The sequence below is a fragment of the Olea europaea genome, chromosome 12 (genome assembly GCF_002742605.1).
Source record: "Olea europaea var. sylvestris chromosome 12, O_europaea_v1, whole genome shotgun sequence".
NCBI classification, from domain to species: domain Eukaryota; kingdom Viridiplantae; phylum Streptophyta; class Magnoliopsida; order Lamiales; family Oleaceae; genus Olea; species Olea europaea.
Window position 1 is genome coordinate 16,599,309 of NC_036248.1, and position 19,906 is coordinate 16,619,214.

Sequence of the window (19,906 nt, forward strand, 5' to 3'; positions counted from 1 at the left end):
CAGATACTCCAACGCCGGTAATGATTTACTTCCTATCTCGAACATGAACTTATTACACTTTTCAGCACTGTAAGTTTCGGCTGTTCTCCTTAACAATGAAACGATGCCTTTGCCCTGATACCTAGTCTTCAAATTACTTTGTATATGGTACATGCAATACCCGTGATGTGCCTCGAAAAAAACTTCAGCAATACCGTTTATTATAGATTGTCCTCAATCGGTTACAAAGGCAAGGTTTTTGACTTCCCCAATCACTTCCCTCAGTTTAGAAAAGAACCAACGCATGGACAGATCATTCTCCCTGTCGACTATGCCGAATGCAATAGGGTAAATTTGGATATTGTCGTCTTAACATGTAACAATAATTAATTTGTCTTGATATTTAGCTTTCAGAGTTGTACCATCAACTAAAATTACGAGTTGCATTGCATTTCGAAAACCCCGAATACATTGTCCGAGAGCCATGAAAAAATATTTAAAACAATTATTGCCCCCCGTCTCAATAAAAAATGTCGTGCCAGGATTGGTTGTCCCCATGTTATGGCAATACCTGACCAATTTAGCATAGCTCTCCTTAGTAGATCCCATTAAATCCTCCAACGCACATTCTTTGGCCTTCCAGGCTTTCTAGTAGCTCATGACCACTCCATACTCTCAACGGACGTCGTTAATGATATCCGAAGGTCTGTAGATCATCCGTGGGTTCTGATACTTGTGCATTATCTGTCAACCAATAAACCATGCTCGAGCTTGCCTGTGATCATTTCGACAAATTTCCACTTCGTAAGTATGGTCCCATGCATATTTGCGAACTACAAAGCACTCATTCATATTTATCTTAGTCGCTCTCAAGCGCCAACTGCAATTGTCGTCAACGCATGCAACTATCAACAATGACTTGGTTGATTTTTTTACCTTGAACTCAAAGTTATATTTTAATGTCATTTGATGCACAGCTTCTTGCAAATCTTTCTTGATTTCAAATAGTTGCTCGAAATACAAATCATCATCATCGGGAGTCACACGCGAAGAATTGGAGGACGATCCATTTGTTCCACCCCCTGAGCTCCCACTCCACTTAGGTCTCTGTCGGGATAAATCTATTAAATTTTCATTTGTAAAATCATTTATATTTTCGTTGTCCTCAACTGTCGACGAAATTCTGTGCGTAACAGTGACTTCACGATCAGTAGCAACTGTCTCAGGAATAACCACATCATCTGCAGTAACTATCTCCACTGTCTCCCAAAAATCTCGGTCATTATTATCCGCTCCATCTGAATCTTCGCGTTCACCTTCGACAATATCCTTCTTAACTAAAGTCACATCAAGAATAGTCGGAGTCTTATGCATTTTATTCAATTGTAATAGATAATTCAATTCAGTATCATTAGTAACAAATATAGATAGCATCGGAATGGATGAATCCCAATAACCATTGAATAAATATCTCAGTTGCATATCGTACTGAGAAAATTCAACATTCAGCTTATTTTGCAAATCTTGGTACACTTCCGCATATGATGTACTCTCTGTTACGAAAATTGCAATAGAACCACATACATCACTCGTCTATCTCCATTCCCATCTATTATTTTCATTCAGTTCGAAATCATTGAAAATAGCAGACCGGGATTATCATATCTACATGACAATATAGAATTTTTAAATCAATTACAACAGCAAAAATTCAAATATTTAATCAATTTTTAATTAAAATTATAAGACAATTGCCAAAACAAAAATTAATAATAATAAAAAATCGTAAAACAGTCAGAAAAACAGCCGACTGTGGACTGTTTTACCGTCGACAGTCGGCTGTTTAAAGTCGACAGTTGGCTGTTAGACAATCGACTGTCAGTTGGTTGTTAGACAGCCGATTGTCTAACAGTTGATGGTCGACTATTAGACAGTCGTCTAACAGCCGACAGTTAGACAATCTTCGTTAACATCCCACATTTAATCGTCGGACTGTTTATTTTGCGTATGATTTTTTATTTTTCTATGATTCTAAAGAAATAAATTATAGATCTGTTAAAAAAAATTCTACTAACTACTGTGTTGTTTAACTACTCAAACGTACACTAATTTACTAAAATCGAAATTAAGCATGTGTAAAAATATACTTACCAATTTGAAGTAATTGATTTGAAAAAAATTCTGGTTTCGGCGTTTGAAATTTTTTGATATTTTGATGTTCAAGCAGATAAAAATGAGAGTTTTTCTGTGTTTGAAACTCGTTCTACAGTTTTATAAGTGGGGAAGTGATTGGTTTTCAATTATTAACTAAAAGAGTAATAATGTCTTTTAAAATTTAATATTTTGTAACTACATAATATATTTAAGAGCATCTCTGTCTTTTACCATTCAAGAGGTTAATGTGATAATATTCAAGTTTTTAAAAGTTAAAGTGAAAATAAGGACCTTTGACTAGTTCAATTTTAAAAGAACCATTTTTTCACAACATATTTTCTTAGTAAAATAATATTACATTCAAACCTATTTCTTTTTTGTCCTTTCGATTGTATATTCTCTAAAAATTATTATTCTAATATCTATTTTTACCAAATAATGAAGCTCAAACAAGAGCTTAATTTAAAATTTTAAATAAAAATTTAAGTTAAAGCTAATAAGTAATTTTAATCATATAATTTGTGAGATTTGTAGTTTTTCATTCAAACATTTGATTTATTTTTATCAAAATTTATAAAAAAAAAAAAATCTAATTTTTAGCACTCTAATCTATTAGATGGGTTTAGACTGCACAATTTATTCAACATTTTATACATTAAAATAACAATTAGTTAAACTGAAATACTTAAGTTACTTACATGTAAAAAAAAAATTTTAAAATTCATTTATAGATAGAAAATAATTTTAACTAAAACATTCACACAATCACACATAAGTTAAAATCACTTATACTAAAAAAATTCTATTACAAGTATAACAAATTACCTATGAGTAAAAAAATAACGTATTATATATATATATATAATAGTAATAATAAGAATAACTTATAACTGAAAGAATTACTAGTAAGGAAAATATGCTAATAGGTAAAAAGTTTTAAGTAAATAAATTACTTATAACTAAAATATTTACTTGTAAGTAATAAAATCAACCATTACTAATTTCACTTATAAGAAAAAATATTATAGGGGTTTTTTCTTTTATTTATTTATTTTTACTTGTACATTTTATTCACCCTAATTTGCCTTAAATCCAATCCCCTCTAATTCTTTACGGTATAACAAACATGATCGAAAAATTCAGTTCAGATGTCTAATAATAAAAATAGAATATCTCACAAGTTGTTCACACTACATCTAAGTTACATAAGTTTAATTTCATACAATATTATTCTATATGAATTATGTAAAAAGATTGAGATGAGCTTTTCATAACGATAGAGTTTCCCATCCTCCTTTTTTTCTTTTTGTCTTTTTGTAATCACTCATTTGGGGTCAACCCGACGGCTTTTATGAGGAAGACGGCGCAAAGGAGGCTTGATGGTTTCTTAATGAAGGCGACAAGGGGGGAAAGTGAAACGAAATGTGTTCTTTGATCCCTCTAACAACGAAACAAAGAAATAAAAGGCTAATTTGCATTAGATGGTCTCTATCCTCCCCACAATGGTGGCTTGCTTTCTCAAAGAGCATTGAAACTTGCTTCTTCTACAGAGTTTTCTTGGCCATCAATGTGAGAATCGATCTAATTCTCTGAACAATTGGAATTTTGTTTTTTGGATTCTCTTGATGATAATTGGCGCCTGAGAAATTTAGAACACAAGAAAACCTAATGGAACTTTGGAGCTTAATAATGTCTAATATTAATAATGGAAATAAAATAATCCGTATGCATGACACATTCAAATTTTTTTTATATCAAATCACTAAACACATATATTTATTTTTTTCTCCATTTATTTAGTCATAAACAAGTGCAACACACTTAGTTAATAAATTGTTGGGAGATTTGGCTGATCATATTATACTATATTTTGAGAAAGAGCAATGTTATCTATCATTCGTCGATTCATTGTCTAATTTCTTAAATTGCATCTCAACTCCAATGATAATAAATAGGGACTCATTGCCACCGAAACTTAGGATGGTCTCTCTCTCTCCCCCCTACTTACTATAAAAGAGGGTGGAGTTTTACTATTCATTTTTGGGCCATTTTCACACTAGGTTGGTTCCAAACTGGTTCCTCCACTATTCTCTTTCTCTCTCTCTCTCTCCCCCCTCCACACATTATTAAAAGAGATAATCTCACGCAACCTTTAGAAAAACAAGCCTGTCACTTAAAACACCACGTTTAAGTAAGACCCTAAATTTTAAGAAATTTATTTCTCAATAGTTTTACTGTCAAAATTTTCGAGTCAGGGTTTTCCTTATGTAACAATTAAAAACACTTACTTCATAAATTTAATTTACCAACATAAACTATGTCAGAAATAATGCTATAAAAATTTAAAAACAAATATTATCAACAAAATAGCATATAGGTAACAAAATAATATTATAGATTAACAACCATGTTTTCTTCGGCAACAATTTTTTTTTTTTTTTAAATTACTTAATGTATCAATAAAACTTCAGTCTTCAAATAAAATTATAAAACAAATTAAAGATTATTTTCAAAGAATTTTATTAAAATTGAATAATGGTTAAAAAATAATTGAAGATATAAGAAGCAATTTTAGTTTGTAATATTAAAAATTATTATTTTCATAAATATCATTTATCGCAGAAAATTTTGTCTATAAGTAGTACAAAATATAAAAATTAAATATATCGTCAGAAAATTTAATTGATAATGAAATAACATTCGATAATTACTTATTCAACTTAGTATTATAAATAAAAGATATCATAAATTACCTATGTAACTCCATCGCTAATTAATAAATTAAAAAAATTATATAAAGTAAAGAATAAACTTATGTTGACGACACCAACGACTTCTTTGTTGATGATTGACGATTGAAGCACATCGTGAATAGTTCTGCTTTATATACATATAATTTTGTGATTACAATTAACAATGGAAGAATGTAAAGAAGCTAAATCATCTACATGTCAAGCATCTAATATTGTGTCAAAGGGGATTCATGAGAAGGTGCCATCTCCGGCCAGGATGCTAGCATGTTGTTCAAGTCCCCTTGTACACTTAACTCTTGTTTGCTAATTATTTTTTGTCAGCATCAAAGTTTACCTTTATTTCATTATGCTCTTTAGATGTTTTACGACTGTACTTTATTGATAACGTTATATGTAAATTTACCTCATTGCATTAAGTTTGTTTTGTTGATCTAATCTAATGTACATCAACTCTTAACGCTAGATACACTAACATTACTTAAAAATTAACAAAGTCCGTGCATTGCACGGGCATACGACTAGTATATATACATAAAACTAAAATACTAGTAGATAAAAATCATTTTAAGGAATGTTAAAAAGTCTATACAAATACACACACACACACACAAAAAACTTGACAAGTCAAGTCGAATTAAAAATTAACATGCTTAGTTAAATTTACATATTAAGCCCCCATTAGGTTTACATAATAAGATTTTTAATATATTTTCATTAAGTTGATAAAATTTGTAGTTAAAATTTATTGTTGACTTTGACTTATATTTAATAAGTTTTTCAGTTGAACAAAACAGGGACTAAAAGTTAAATTATTTTTTCAAGTTTGATTAATATTTTTATACTTAGCTAGCGTGACTCACAATGACAAAAAAAAAAGATAAAAAAAAAAAAATAAATCCTAATTTAACGTTTGAATTGTTGTCATATTTAGATTGAGAACAAATGGGAATGAAATTTGATTGAAATACTGAATTGGGGTTAGGTGGAACATTTCTTTAAAAGATGATTTCTTATTCTTCTGTGAAGAATGTTTGGTGAACTACACAAATATTCATTAGATTAATATTATCGTAGTTAATTTCGGTTATTCTTTTCTGTCAAGCGAATCCCAATAGAACAAATTAAACTACCAATGAAAAAGCCTGAAATCAATTAGGGATGCGACTAAGGAATGATATCATTACTAAGCTAAATTTAATGGTTTACTAAAATCACGTGAGAGTCTAATTACTTCTAAGGGTAAGATAGTCTTTTGCTCCGTCAAACTAAAATACAAGCATTTACCCCATAGAAAAGGTATGATCTCCTATTAATTTCACCAGCTTGCTTTGCATTATTTGTTGAAAAATGAGCTTCTTTTACACCCCGACATATTTGGCAATTAAAGGTGCTTATAAGGCATATCGAACAGCTTAAAGTAAAACCACACGAGATTTTCATTTAAAAATAAAATAAAATAACTACGAAGACGTGACAATTAATAATAGTTAAATATTCAGTTTGAAGTAGCATATAGGCACGAAATTGATAATTGAAAACAAGCCAAGCATGAAAAGTGAGACACGGATTGTAGCTAATGGAATTTCTATTAGTCTACGTACACAGGCCCCTTTGCACAGGACCTGTATAGGGGATCTCACATGGGGGTGGACCCCACTTGTGGAACCCATGTGTGGAGTCCACCTTCATGTGTGTGCACCTGTACAGGACCTGTGTAGGTAGCATAGTCTAAGGAATTTAAACAGAATTTAAACACAGTTTCCATCAAGAGGCAAAAAACAAAAAACAAAATTTCACACCTCAGGCAAAAAATCTCCAAAACCATTTTTAATAAACATTAATTTTCAATTCTAGCACAGAAGTCATAGTAAAACTTCATAGATGGAGATTCTAAAAGGGAACTATAACAGAGACCCAGAAAGAAAGCATAAGCAAAGAAATTGAACTGCTTGAGACCAGAAGCCAAAACGCATCACTGCTGTCGGACCTCAACTTTCTTTTTCTGCCAGAGTCTGTCGAGAGCACTGTCAGCATCGCCCTGCAAAATGGTTGGTTAACTCACAATAATTAGCATCAAACATATTACATAAGTCGAGAACTATATGACCACTACCATATATCTCACAATGAATCTTCCATTATGAATGGTAATAGAATAATGTTTTAAGAAAACAAATGTGAAGTTCAACAGTTCTGCTACATAAAAGATGGAAATTTAACTGTGTCAATAAAGTATAATCAAACAACTTGAAAAGGCTAAGCATCAAACAATCCAGAGGTCACACAAATCAGCTTAAAATGAAACTGAAGAAAATATCTAATCCAATCATCTATATAACACTGATAACAGATAAAAGAATAAATTGCCAAATAGATGGTCAACAATTGAATAAAGAGGAAAGGATAGATCAAGCAGACAAATATTCAAGTGTAGGCAAGCACACAGATAAATTTATATGCCAGTTTTAACGGGTGTGTTCTAGGGGATTGAGGTTGGGGGTCCATCTCCGATGGGTTAGCAGCGAGATAGTCACAGTAATCTATAACTACAGCAATACAGTAGAAGCACTTTATCAAGTGAAGATCACCAATACTTTGAAGGACTTGATCAACTAAGCCTCGAAATGCCTTGCATGACACTTGATGTCTCTCTATAAACACACCATTCTAATTCTACTTCTAGCTAATGATAGATTACACGTTCTACCTATTTGTCTAACCAGCTCATACATAATTTACGGTTCCAGGGGCTCCTAAGAATTTAAAACCTTGTGGTGGTATATTACTTGGTCCAGTCGGATTGAATAGAATTTTATAATATTTAAGATTGTTGACTTCCCCCTCTTTAATGTGAATATCAGTGATTTCTCTATCATCAATATAGGCCGATGCAGCAAAATTAAAGAAAATCTTTTTATTTCTTTCCCCTTTTCATTGCCTACAACTTTAAAATTTTCTCAATATTTACATTTTGATGACTAGAAGAAAATAAGACCAATACGAACAATGCAGAGGGAAAATTTAGTAACTTTTAGGGGAAATTGTTCCATAGGCAATAGTAGTTATTACTTATTAGAATTATTCAAAAAATATCTTCCCGTAATATCAGTAATAGAGAGGAAAAAAAAAAATATATATATATATATATAACAAAATCAAATGAGCATCATTTATAGCTTCAGAACAAACCAGAAGAAAGGTGCAGCATCAGATTTAAAATGCACCCAAATCATAGAAGGATAAAAACCTGAGCGCGGACAAATCCACAGAGAGCAAAGGTGGAGAATTGGCCAGTGTATCGGCCAGTTTCATCCAAATGACCAACGTTGATCTGGACAGATGCATGATCCTTGGACGTGATCAGCCTGTTTGTGGCAGAACTGCACCAAACACAAAATTTCTCATAACCACATCATGCTCCTCACAAGTATCACTTTTAAGTCTAATACAAAAAGGCAAGAATTGGCATAAAAAGACTGAATAATAGCATCACAGAAAAGACACACACCACTTTCTGGGAATGTAGAGATCCATATTTTGTCCCTCCTCGTTCTGCATCTTGGAAAATTGTTCAACTGCAAACAAAGGTTAAGCACCTGAATAAAAAAATAACCCAATTAACAGACAAATTATGTCCAACCAAAAGTAGGCTATCTTCTTTGACTCAACAATCTGAACCAAGATCTCTAAACTCATAATTTGATGTTTCAATTATAATTTTGAAATATATGCATAGAGATCTAATTTACACCCCCATAAAAAATTCTAAACTTGTCCAGAATATTTCGTCAAATCCCTTGTTTCGAGTGGCCTAACTCAATCCATTTATTTCAGCCCTACAACACTTTAGTCACCGAAAATCTTTGACAATATTAACACTTTTTCTTAACTTCATAATGTATCACTACTACACGAAAGGTACACAACCAACATTTCATAGCTATACTTACACAACAACAATTTTGTTCAAAAAAAATAATTTCAAACTAAACCCTCTTCACAATTGAAAACGGATAATTCCCCAATATAATTGTACGTATTATTACTATAAATGACGATCTAGTTGCAGAATGATCTATTTAATAAAAAATGTGCGCAAACAAATAGATACAGATACTTATAGTATATAGATACAAATAAATTATAAGGAAAGATAAATAGTAGAAAGATTACCGGAAGATACAGATGATGAATATTGCTAGAGCTGCTGAGAGGGAAGAATTGGGTCTGCGGCCTCGTTTGATAGTTTCATTAGCGTTCAAACCAAAACCCTAGGAAGGTTGATGGACCAAAATAACCCTCCGTATTTTGCCTAATTGCATATATTGCCCGCGTAATTTTACAAATTTCAAACTAGATAGGAATTTTATTTCCCTACTATATAAAATGGGGAATGTGAGGGTACCGTAGAAAGCAACAGTGTCTTGATTCATCTTTATTGTAGTAATTCCGTTTTTTTTCCAATTGGGGGCCAAAAACGCCGTCGTTTGCTTGATATATATTTTATTTTGTTATACACTATCTTCAAATTTACTGCAACACGAAATTTCCATTCCTCCCCCACTCCGATATAGATATATATAATAGTGATATAAGAAAAAAATCACTTTTTTATATAAAAGAAAAAGAGATAGAGATAGAGATAGAGATAATATGCGATAGAAATTTTTTTACAATATATAACTTGTAAGTAAAAAATTTAAAGAGAAAAGAATTAAAAAGAATTTTTAAAAAAAATTATAACGTAAAACTACACAACAAAAAAATAATAATAATCTCTCCGTGCACAAAGGAAAGAAAAAGGAAGGAAGGCCTCCGTGCACGAAGAGAGAAATAATTTTATTTTATTTTTACTTATGTTTTTTTGTTCATTTTCAGGCTTATTACGAGATATGAAATGAAGTCGAAATATTACATTATTAATGTCGTTTTGAAGTACTCGCAGCATAGTATTGCACATAAAACGGTTAATCATAGCAAATGTTATGGGATGTCAAAGTAGGCATCTTCAAACTATATTTCGAAATTTTCGATAATAAACTAATTTTAAAAATTCATCGACGATTGTACGATAGTCGAATCGATAATGTTTTACATTCTCTCGAAACTCATTTTGAGAATTATATCATAGAGATATTGAATTATCTAAATAGATATCAAAAATAGTTAAACGGACATTAAACATATGTGTTAAAAAATACGCATAAACCGTTTTTTTTTTTTAAATCAATTATTTTATTACTATTTCGAAATTTTCGATACCAAGCTAACTTTAAAAATTCATCGACGATTGTACAATAGTCGAATCGATAAATATTTTACATTCTCTTGAAACTCATTTTGAGAACTATATCGTAGAGATATCAGATGATCTAAATAAATATCGAAAATAGTTAAACGAAGATTAAACGTATGTGTTAAAAATGCGTATACGTCGTTTTTCTTTAAAAAATTAATTATTTTATTACTATTTATTCTTTTTTCGCAACAATTTTCTCAATGCATCATTTTGCTCAAAAAAATTATGTGATATGACGAAATTTTTTTCTCCATACACGAAGTGAATATGTTTTTTTCATCATTTTATACATTGAATTATTACTAGAAAATTAAATTTTCTCTCAAACTATTAAAAAATACTGATTAATAATAACAAATTTGAAGAAAAAATTAAAAAGAATTCTAAATTAAAAAAACTATTATTTATAACGTACAACTACACAAAAAAAAAATTCTCAAATCTAAATTTCTGTTTGGAATTATTAAGAGAAATGAATTATAAACTGAAAAAAAAAAATTAAAATGTGAACAACAAAAATTAAAATTCTTTTTAATTCTTTTTTCTTCAAATTTTTTACTTAAAAGTAACTTTTTGTAAAATATTTTTTTATTTTTTTATATAAAAGTAATTTTTTTCTTATATCCCTACTATATATATCTATATAATAGTGGTTGAGCATGGAGTGGTTGGAGGTATAAAAATTATGTGTTTCAGAAGTTTCTTACAGTATAATAAAATATTTTAAAGTAAATTTTTTTAATATTTTATTACTATAAAATTAAATATTATATGAAATTATTAAAAAATAAAAATACTAATAATATATGATAGAAAATATTTCTAAGAGGTAAAAAATTACTTGTGAGTAAAAAAATTAAAGAGAAAGAAATCAAAAAAGAATTTTAAGTTGAAAAGAAAAATTATTTATAATGCAAATCAAAACTAAGTTTCTGTTAGGAATTATTAAGAGAAAAGAATTTTAAATTAAAAAAAATTTATAATATAAACAACCCAAATATTTAAAAAAAATAAAAAATAGTTAAACAAACATTAAACGTGTGTGTTAAAAAATACGCATAAATCTTTTTTCTTAAAAAATCAATTATTTTATTACTATTTCGAAATTTTCGATAACAAGCTAATTTTAAAAATTCGTCGACGATTGTAAGAATCTTAAATGTTTTACATTCTCTCGAAACTCATTTTGAAAACTATATTAGAGATATCGAATCATTTAAATAAATATCGAAAATAGTTAAACGGATATTAAATGTATGTGTTAAAAAATGCGTATAAGTCATTTTTTCTTAAATAAATCAATTTTTTTATTATTATTTATTATTTTTTCGCAACTTTTTTCTCAATACATCATTTTGCTCAAAAAAATTTATGTGGTATGACGTAAATTTTTTTCAATTATTTAAAATTTCATTTTTTTTTCAAGTGGGGAGCAAAAACGATGCTTTCCTCCGTGCATAGAGTGCATGGATATTCTTTTTTTTTTTTTTACATTATTATAGATATAGAAAACTAAAAAAAAAAATTATATCATCGTTGTTGGATATATCTTATAATTTCAGACAATATTTAAGTTTATAGTAATATTTTTAGTAATATTGAATTTTTTAAATTAAATTTATCTGAATATTACTTTAGATTAAATATTAATTCAAAATTTTAAGTATATTTCTTTACATAGTAAAAAGTTTGTTTCAAGTTGCAAAAAAATTAAAAATTAAAAAAAATAATATATATATATAGTATAAAGAGGTATTAGCTTTTATTTAAAAAGGAAAAAAAGAAAGAAAAAAAATAAGATAACTACGTGTGGTCTCCGTGCACAGAGAGAGAAATGAATTTTATTTATTTTTACTTATGTTTTTGTGTTCATTTTCACGCTCATTACGGGATATCAAACGAAATCGAAATATTACATTCTTAATATCGTTTTGAAATACTCGAAGCATAGTATTGCACGTCGTTTACGGTGTGTGAAACGGTCAATCATAGCAAATGTTATGGGATATCAAAGTAGGCATTTTCAAACTATATTTCGAAATTTTCGATAACAAGCTAACTTTAAAAATTTATTGACGATTGTACGATAGTCAAATCGATAAATATTTTACATTCTCTCGAAACTCATTTTGAGAACTATATCGTAGAGATATCGAATGATTTAAATAGATATCAAAAATAGTTAAACGGACATTAAACGTATGTGTTAAAAAATACGCATAAGTCGTTTTTCTTTAAAAAAATCAATTATTTTATTACTATTTCGAAATTTTCGATAACAAGCTAACTTTAAAAATTCATCGACGATTGTATGATAGTCGAATCGATAAATATTTTACATTCTCTCGAAACTCATTTTGAGAATTATATCGTAGAGACATGGAATGATCTACATAAATATCGAAAATAGTTAAACGGAGATTAAACGTATGTGTTAACAAATGGGTTTTTTCTTAAAAAAAAATTAATTATTTTTTTCTTTTTAATTCTTTTCTCTTCCAAATAAAATTTAATTTTTCAATTTTAACGGAAAAGTTATTTGTAGGTTAAAAAAATTGAAGAGAAAAGAATTTAAAAAAATTATATATAGTGTGGTCCCGTGCACGAAGGATTATTCAATTTTTTTTTTTTTGTACTTTTCCGTTCTCCATTTTTATACGCTATGGCCACGCCTTTTCAAATCAACTCACTTGCTTATATTATTATATTATATATATAGTGTATGAATCTATATAACACGCAACTTTTCATACCTCCTGTCTTACTCCGTGCTGACCACTTTTATAAGTAAAAAAAAAAAAATTCACTTTTAGTAAAAAAAAATTTAAAAATAAACATATTAACAAAAAATATTTCTAATATATGTAAAAATTACTTATATAAGTAAAAAAAATTCGTTTAAAATTATTTAGAAGTAAAAAATAAAATAAAGTTATGGAAATTAAATGAAGAATACATAAATATTATTTAATTATTGAAAAATTTACTTTATAAATAATTGATTTTTTTATCAATTTATTTAAATTTCTTTTTAATTCTTTTTTATTTCAAATAAAATTTATTTAATTTTTTTTAAAAAATTTTTTGCCCTATCAACTTTGGAGTGACTGTTGTATCGTCCGAAAAATAGGCCTACTGTTAGGATTTTAATTCTTACACTAACAAGGAAGTTGGTCATCCAGTAAGTACCATTTCAAGTTATTTTACGTGCGAACCCGAGTTTGTTATTTAAATGTTTGTGTATGTGGATATTCCCTTTCAATTTACAACTGCATGGGTTATTTTTGAACTACAAGTATAGCCTTTCGAATCGAAGTTGCTAAAGAAAAGCATTTTGCAAAATTCAATTTACAACTTATTTGCAATATCAGATAAAAAAAATATATTTATCTACATTAAACAAAAAAATACAATAAATAATTAAAAATAAATTATCGTTGACATATATACAATCACAACATTCATTATACTTATTTATAAGAAAAAAAATAAATTATCGTAACATAAAATATACAGTCGACCAAAAGATGAGAATCAAACAAACATTTCTTATTTCCAAATACTTTTTGTACAATCTATAAATTTTACGCTAATAAAACCAAAATAAATACAAAATTCGTGCAGCGCACAAGACGCATACTAGTATTTATTTATTTCTTTAATGTCGCATCTTATTTGATTATTCCATAGTTGGTAATCTTCGGCATTATGGAGTTTTAACTTTTAATCATGATATAGATAGTTTGGCAATACTTATCCAAATTCTTTCCTGATGCCAATAAAGATGTAATTTTCAAATGAATATGACGTGCCAAAACATATTAAGTTGAGCCAATCTTGTGCTTGTTTGGCTTTCATCATCACATAAAAATTTCATCAACCAACTGAAAAAATAAAATCCTCCCACTTTCTTTTTACCACCTAATTAATCTGTAAAAGAATCCGTATATAATGATGTATAAAAAGCATTTTCCTTGGTTGGACACCCTAAATTGCTCCCGATCCCATTCTTTCAATGGCTGGCACTTCAAACTCCCGCAGTCGCTCTACGAATAAGCTGCCTATTACATACAGTTATGCAGAAGAGAGTAGGAACTCACTTTCTTCTCAATATTAGTGCTAAAGCAAAATAATAGAAAGTGTACAACTCCCTTGGATCCTAAGATTTCAAAAATCTTTGGAATGAAAACTTCCATACTTCGCGGTAAAAAATAAAATCTTCAAGAGAATAAGAATGAAAAACTGAACAAGAAAAAGGTAGATCCAAAGGGGCTGTCACAGTTTGTTTCTTACTAATTCCAATGGACACTGAATGAAAATTCAGTCATTACGGTTTAGTCTGGCAATTTGGTGGTAGCCTATTTGTTTAAAATACTTGTAGAGGGATCGGCATCTAACCTGTCTAACATCAAAAGATGAGCACTTACTCATGTCATGCCCAGCTGTAGCCTGGCTCTTTTCTCACCCCTTTGTTACACATTAGTTTTCGCACGCTTGCTGCATCATTCCAACTTCCTTCAGTCGCCAGAACATTTGCCAGTAATACATATATAGCTGGATCATTAGGGCAAAGTTCCACGAGCTTTCTTGCACAACGTACAGCGATTTTCTTATTACCATGAACTTGACAAGCACTTAGCAAAGCTTTATATACTGATGGCCCTGCTTCAATTGGCATGCTATTGATGAAAGCCTCTGCTTCTTTGATATAACCAGCTCGTCCATAGAGATCCACGACACAAGCATAATGCTCTAACTTGGGTGGTGGAAGGAAATCGTTACTTTTCTTCATCAGATCAAAATACTCTAAGCCTTTCTCAAGCAATCCAACATGGCTGCATGCAGTGAGGACTGCAAGGAAAGTGGTCAGATTGGGTTTAATCTCACGTCTCCTCATTTGTTCGAACATTTGTACAGCTTGGCTTCCATAACCATGCTGAGCGCAGCTTGTAATTATAGAATTCCATGAAATCACATCGTGGTCATCCATCGAAGAGAATGCCTTCTCTGCATCATCAATCTTACCACATTTTCCATACATGGAAACGAGCCCATTCTGTACGTAATTATTTAAAGTAAAACCTGTTTTGAGAACAAGAGCATGGATCTGTTTTCCCTCTTCTAGGGATGAACTGCTTCCCAATGCTTTTATCAGGCTTGTGAATGTAAAAAAGTCGACAGTAATGCCTTCCTGCCTCATTCTCGAAAAGCTTAGTAGGGCTTCCTTGCCAATCCCCAAATTAGAAAATCCAGCAATTACAGCATTCCATGCAATTTGGTCCCATACTGTAACATTGCAGCAGATATTATAGAAATCTGTTAAGCAACAGCCTGAATTTGAGTATACAGTCATTAATGTAGTCGCCAAATAAATGTTAGATTCTAAACCCTCCCGACTTACACAACAATGAATCTGCTTGCAATGATCTAAATCATCCTGGCAGCAAAATGAGCTCAACAAACTATTATATGTAACATAATTCGGCTCGACAGCAGACCGAAGCATTTCTCTGAACAAAATCATTGCTTTGATGGAGCATTGTTTCTGGGCATACCCATTAATCATCGAATTCCATGTAACTACATTTTTTACTATTACTCGATCAAAAACTTTTCTTGAATCCTCGATTTTCCCACAGTGCGCATACATATCAATCAAACTACTCCCTGCAACAGCATGAAACCCGAACCCAGCTTTAAGACTCAAGCCATGCACTTGAACCCCGAGCATAGCGTCTTCTAACTGTGAACATCCTATCAAAACAGACGAAACAGTGAAGGGCGTGACAGAAATGCCCTCGCTTAGCATCTTGATGAATAATTCAATAGCAGTTCCAGGATAGTGGGAGTTCACATAACCAGAAATCAAAGAATTCCAAGTGACAGCATTTTTTTTAGGCATTTCAACAAACAGATTATGAGCCAATACATTTTCACCGTATTTTCCATACATATAAATCAAGGAAGTGCTTATATAAACATTGTTAGCAAAACCCGTCTTGAGAATGTGACAATGAAGCTGAATGCCAGAAAATAAGGAACCCTTTTGAGCGCACCAGGATACTATTTCATTTATAGTGTATGGATTCTGTAGAGACCCATATTCCAGCAATTGAGTTATACAGTCTGAATTTACAGTTATTGAATTGCTAAAAGTGGCGGAACTGTGTTCTGGGAAACTCAATTGGATCTTGGCGTTCGTTAGAGCACGCGAAAAAATGTAGTTGAATGCTTTTGTTGCATAGTATAGGGTATGCAGCCGTAAATGAATTGCAGGAAAGTTCTGGATCATCATCGATTCATCTCACCATCTTCATTCCATCACTCTTCCTTGGACTGGGATCTGGTGTATGGAAACCAACCACTTTTGATCAAAGCTATAGCTAAAGCTCCAATCTACTTTATGCAGCCCATAATTAGGCTCGGATTCGAGTGTGAGCCCATCCTGTTTGGACTAAACTTTTATAGACACATGCTATTGGGTCGTTTCAAATAGCAATAACAGCTTCAATCCTGATGTGGTCACTTTTTGCATATCCTCGAGGTGTTCTTCCCAAGGACTCACATGTGCCTGCTCATCGCATATTGGTCATAGAGTCCTCGGGCTAAAGGTGTCCTCGGGCTGAAATCCTCAAGGACTAATACCATACCTCCACAGGATTTGATTGGCAAGGTCCACAAGATAAGTCTTTGGGAAGGTCTTCTTGACGCCCAAAACATGCAAATATTTGAGTACTTTCCTTTACATAGTTTCAGGCACCTTCCTGCCTACGCCAAAAAGAAGTCCTACACATGAAGGACTCTAATCTGATTCAAACACATCAACTCAGTCCTCCTACATTTATGAGGACTATCTCAACTATATTATCTAAATTATGAGTGGTCTTGTAATTGTAGTACAAATAAAATACTCTTCCCAGATAGGACTCTTTGAAATAAGGATATCCAACTGATTTAGTCCTATCGAGTGTGCACTATTTAATCCTACTAGGAGAGCACTACCTACCTCTATAAATACAAAGGTTTTGATCATTATTCAGGTACGTCTTTACATACAATTTCAGCATATATCTTTCCGCATAAATTCCCCCTCTAATTTAAGTATCGGAAGGGCGATGAGGACACACTTCGTTACCTTTGTTTCAGGTACCGAAAGACCTTATTCCTGCTCTTTCTTAGTTCTCATCCTCAGGAAATTGATAGGTACGATTTTTGGTAGCATCAAATCTCATTTAAAGCATGCCCCTAAATTTTGTTGACATTTTATATCACTTTCTGAGCACACGAGAGTCAAACAAGAAAAGATATTAGAATTTTTATTTAATTTATTGTTCACCATCTAATACTTTATCAACAAATTATGTTAAAAGCAAAATCGAGTTAGGTTGTTGACCATGTCACATAATTTTTCTTTAGCTAAGAGTCCCATTTTTAATCGAACGGGGGAGGATCCAATTTGTCTAGAATTTTAGCCCAGTTATCACGAGCAATTTCGAAAGAGTTGGTCACTACTAATTGAGCCGAGGGGCAAAGTTGTCTACCACGGGTTCATCTTATTATTTCTTTTGTTGTTGCGTAACAAATCCTCTCTACACGAATTTTATGGCTATGAATGAAGCCAAAATTCCTATCAAAAGTAGAAATAGGCTCGAGCATGGAGCCAAGAAGATATTTTTATTCCTTCTCGCATTTGTTCTATGTATTTCATAGGCCAAAGTAAAGGTAAATTGTTATTTGGATGAAGTGATATCACCGTGGAAGTAAGCAAACACTTAGAAAATCAAAATTTAAATTAGTCATGGAAACTACAATCACCTCACGGGTAATAAGACGTAAAGTGGATCAAATTGTTTATTTGAGCTTGCTATGCCCCAATTCAATATTAAGAGTTTTGAGAAGTGTAACCAAAACCCTTATGTAGGTTTATTATTTCATTGATTTAGCCCTTTAACACTAAAGAATAAATGAAGAATAATTCTTCATTTACTTCTACACAAAAGGAAATCATGGGAGGACGCCATCCCTTCTTCTCACATACACACTTACAAAGACCAACAAACAATTTACAAACTTTTATCACGGGAATTTGTGTTGACCTACAGTTGATTTCTCGTTTTGATTATAACAAACATATTTTATTTAACAATTGTATTTAAGTGATTATAAAAGTTTACGACAAGCGGAGCTCCCGCAAGTTTGGACAAAGTAGAAACCAAGCTACATATCAAGACAACGATCACTTCAAGAAGAAATTAGAAGAAAATATATTTAGACACCTTTATTTCAAATTTTAAGGCAAAACACTTGAGTATTTGGCATATACGTCATTTGAAGCTCAAGCAACGTTTCTTCGCACGACAAACATGATTTTTTTTGCATAAAGAAGCATGAACCTATTACATACTTTAAGAAATGTCAAAAAGTCCCATGTTGGAAACATCTTTCATAAATTTACATTTTGCTACATTATTTAAAGAAAGAAAAAAATTCAAAAAAATGCTGTTCTAGAGGACACATCCGATAGGTCTAGCAAACGAGTCCAGTTATACTAGCGGACGTTGATAGGTTTGTCCAACTGTCAAGATATCGAACGTTCTGATTTCTAAACAACAAAGGGTTATTTGACTGTCCGGAAGATAGCAGACGTCCGGCATCCTCGTCCGGTAGAGCAGAACTTTTGACCTTTTTGTTGCTATAAATACTAGATCACTTTGCATTCAATAAAAGACTTGATATGAGCATTTAAAGTGAGATATCACTAATCTATCTACTCAATTACCTTTATACATCTATTTCTTCAATCTATTTATTAGAAAAATATTTGATTGATCAAACTTTTGAAAATCATTCTTATCAAATTGTTTTTCTTTTCTAACACTTGAGCTTCAATCATTGCTATCTATTAAAGTGTTAGCCATCTTCTCTTGTTGTATTCAACTTCAATTATATCATTTATTGCAAGAGAAGTTTTCATTTGTATACTCCTTATCTTTCAAACTTGTGGGTCGAGTTGAAATTCCGAAAATTTTAACATTGTAAAAGAACGGTGCTCCTTGCTTGTAAGTCATCGAAAGTGTTGTAAGAATGTTGGATTGCACCATAAGTCAATCAATATAGTGAAAAACGTCTTGATCGTGATGGAGAGCTTGGTAACGGGGGACGTAGATCGTGATTGGATCGAACCTACTTATTACATCATTTGCACTCTCTTTTCCCTTCCTCTTATTACTTTTGTGTTATCTTGTTTATTCATAGTTATTTGTTTAAATTTGCGCTTATTTTCGAAAAAGGATCAAATAACCAATTCACTCCCCTCTTGGTTAGTTGTTCTTGGGCTTGCAATTGGTATCAGAGCTTGGTACTCTTTTTTTTTTTTATTCTACAATCTTGAGTAATGGCTAACCAAGTTTTTCAAAATAGTGAAGGGCACTCTACAAACCCACCTCCTTTCTTTGATGTTACCTATTATAACTATTGGAATGCTAGGATGATGATATATGTTCAATCTATTGATTACAATATTTGGAGAGTTATTGAATATGATCCATATGCTTCCACTAAGACTATTAAAGTAGATGGTAGACCGGATCAAACTCTCCCCAAATCTAGAAAAAAATATGATGATGAAGATAAGAGAAAACTATCATTAAATGTCAAGGCTAAAAATCTACTTTATTGTGCACTTGATAGAAATGAATTTAATCGAATTAGTACATGTGAT

The 19,906-nt window shown here is 31.0% G+C and overlaps 2 protein-coding genes across 3 annotated transcripts; both read right to left on the reverse strand.

The window, feature by feature from the left end:
* Positions 1–6,662: 6,662 nt before the first annotated feature.
* LOC111405886 (40S ribosomal protein S21-2-like) lies at positions 6,663–9,197 on the reverse strand. Of its 2 annotated transcripts, none has more exons than XM_023034979.1 (4): positions 9,060–9,194; positions 8,395–8,461; positions 8,134–8,266; positions 6,663–6,924 (listed from the first exon to the last, which is right to left on the reverse strand). In XM_023034979.1, exons 2-4 carry the CDS (start codon positions 8,442–8,444, stop codon positions 6,859–6,861), a joined length of 249 nt encoding a protein of 82 aa, XP_022890747.1. In that variant the 5' UTR covers positions 8,445–8,461; positions 9,060–9,194; the 3' UTR covers positions 6,663–6,858. The 2 variants fall into 2 exon arrangements, with proteins under 2 accessions (XP_022890747.1, XP_022890746.1); XM_023034978.1 differs by having other exon boundaries at positions 6,664–6,924; positions 8,395–8,482; positions 9,060–9,197.
* Positions 9,198–13,852: 4,655 nt separating this feature from the next.
* LOC111405888 (pentatricopeptide repeat-containing protein At4g39530-like) lies at positions 13,853–16,885 on the reverse strand. Its single transcript, XM_023034980.1, has one exon. The coding sequence runs from the start codon at positions 16,478–16,480 to the stop codon at positions 14,618–14,620; it is 1,863 nt and encodes a 620-aa protein (XP_022890748.1). The 5' UTR covers positions 16,481–16,885; the 3' UTR covers positions 13,853–14,617.
* Between the last annotated feature and the right edge of the window lie 3,021 nt (positions 16,886–19,906).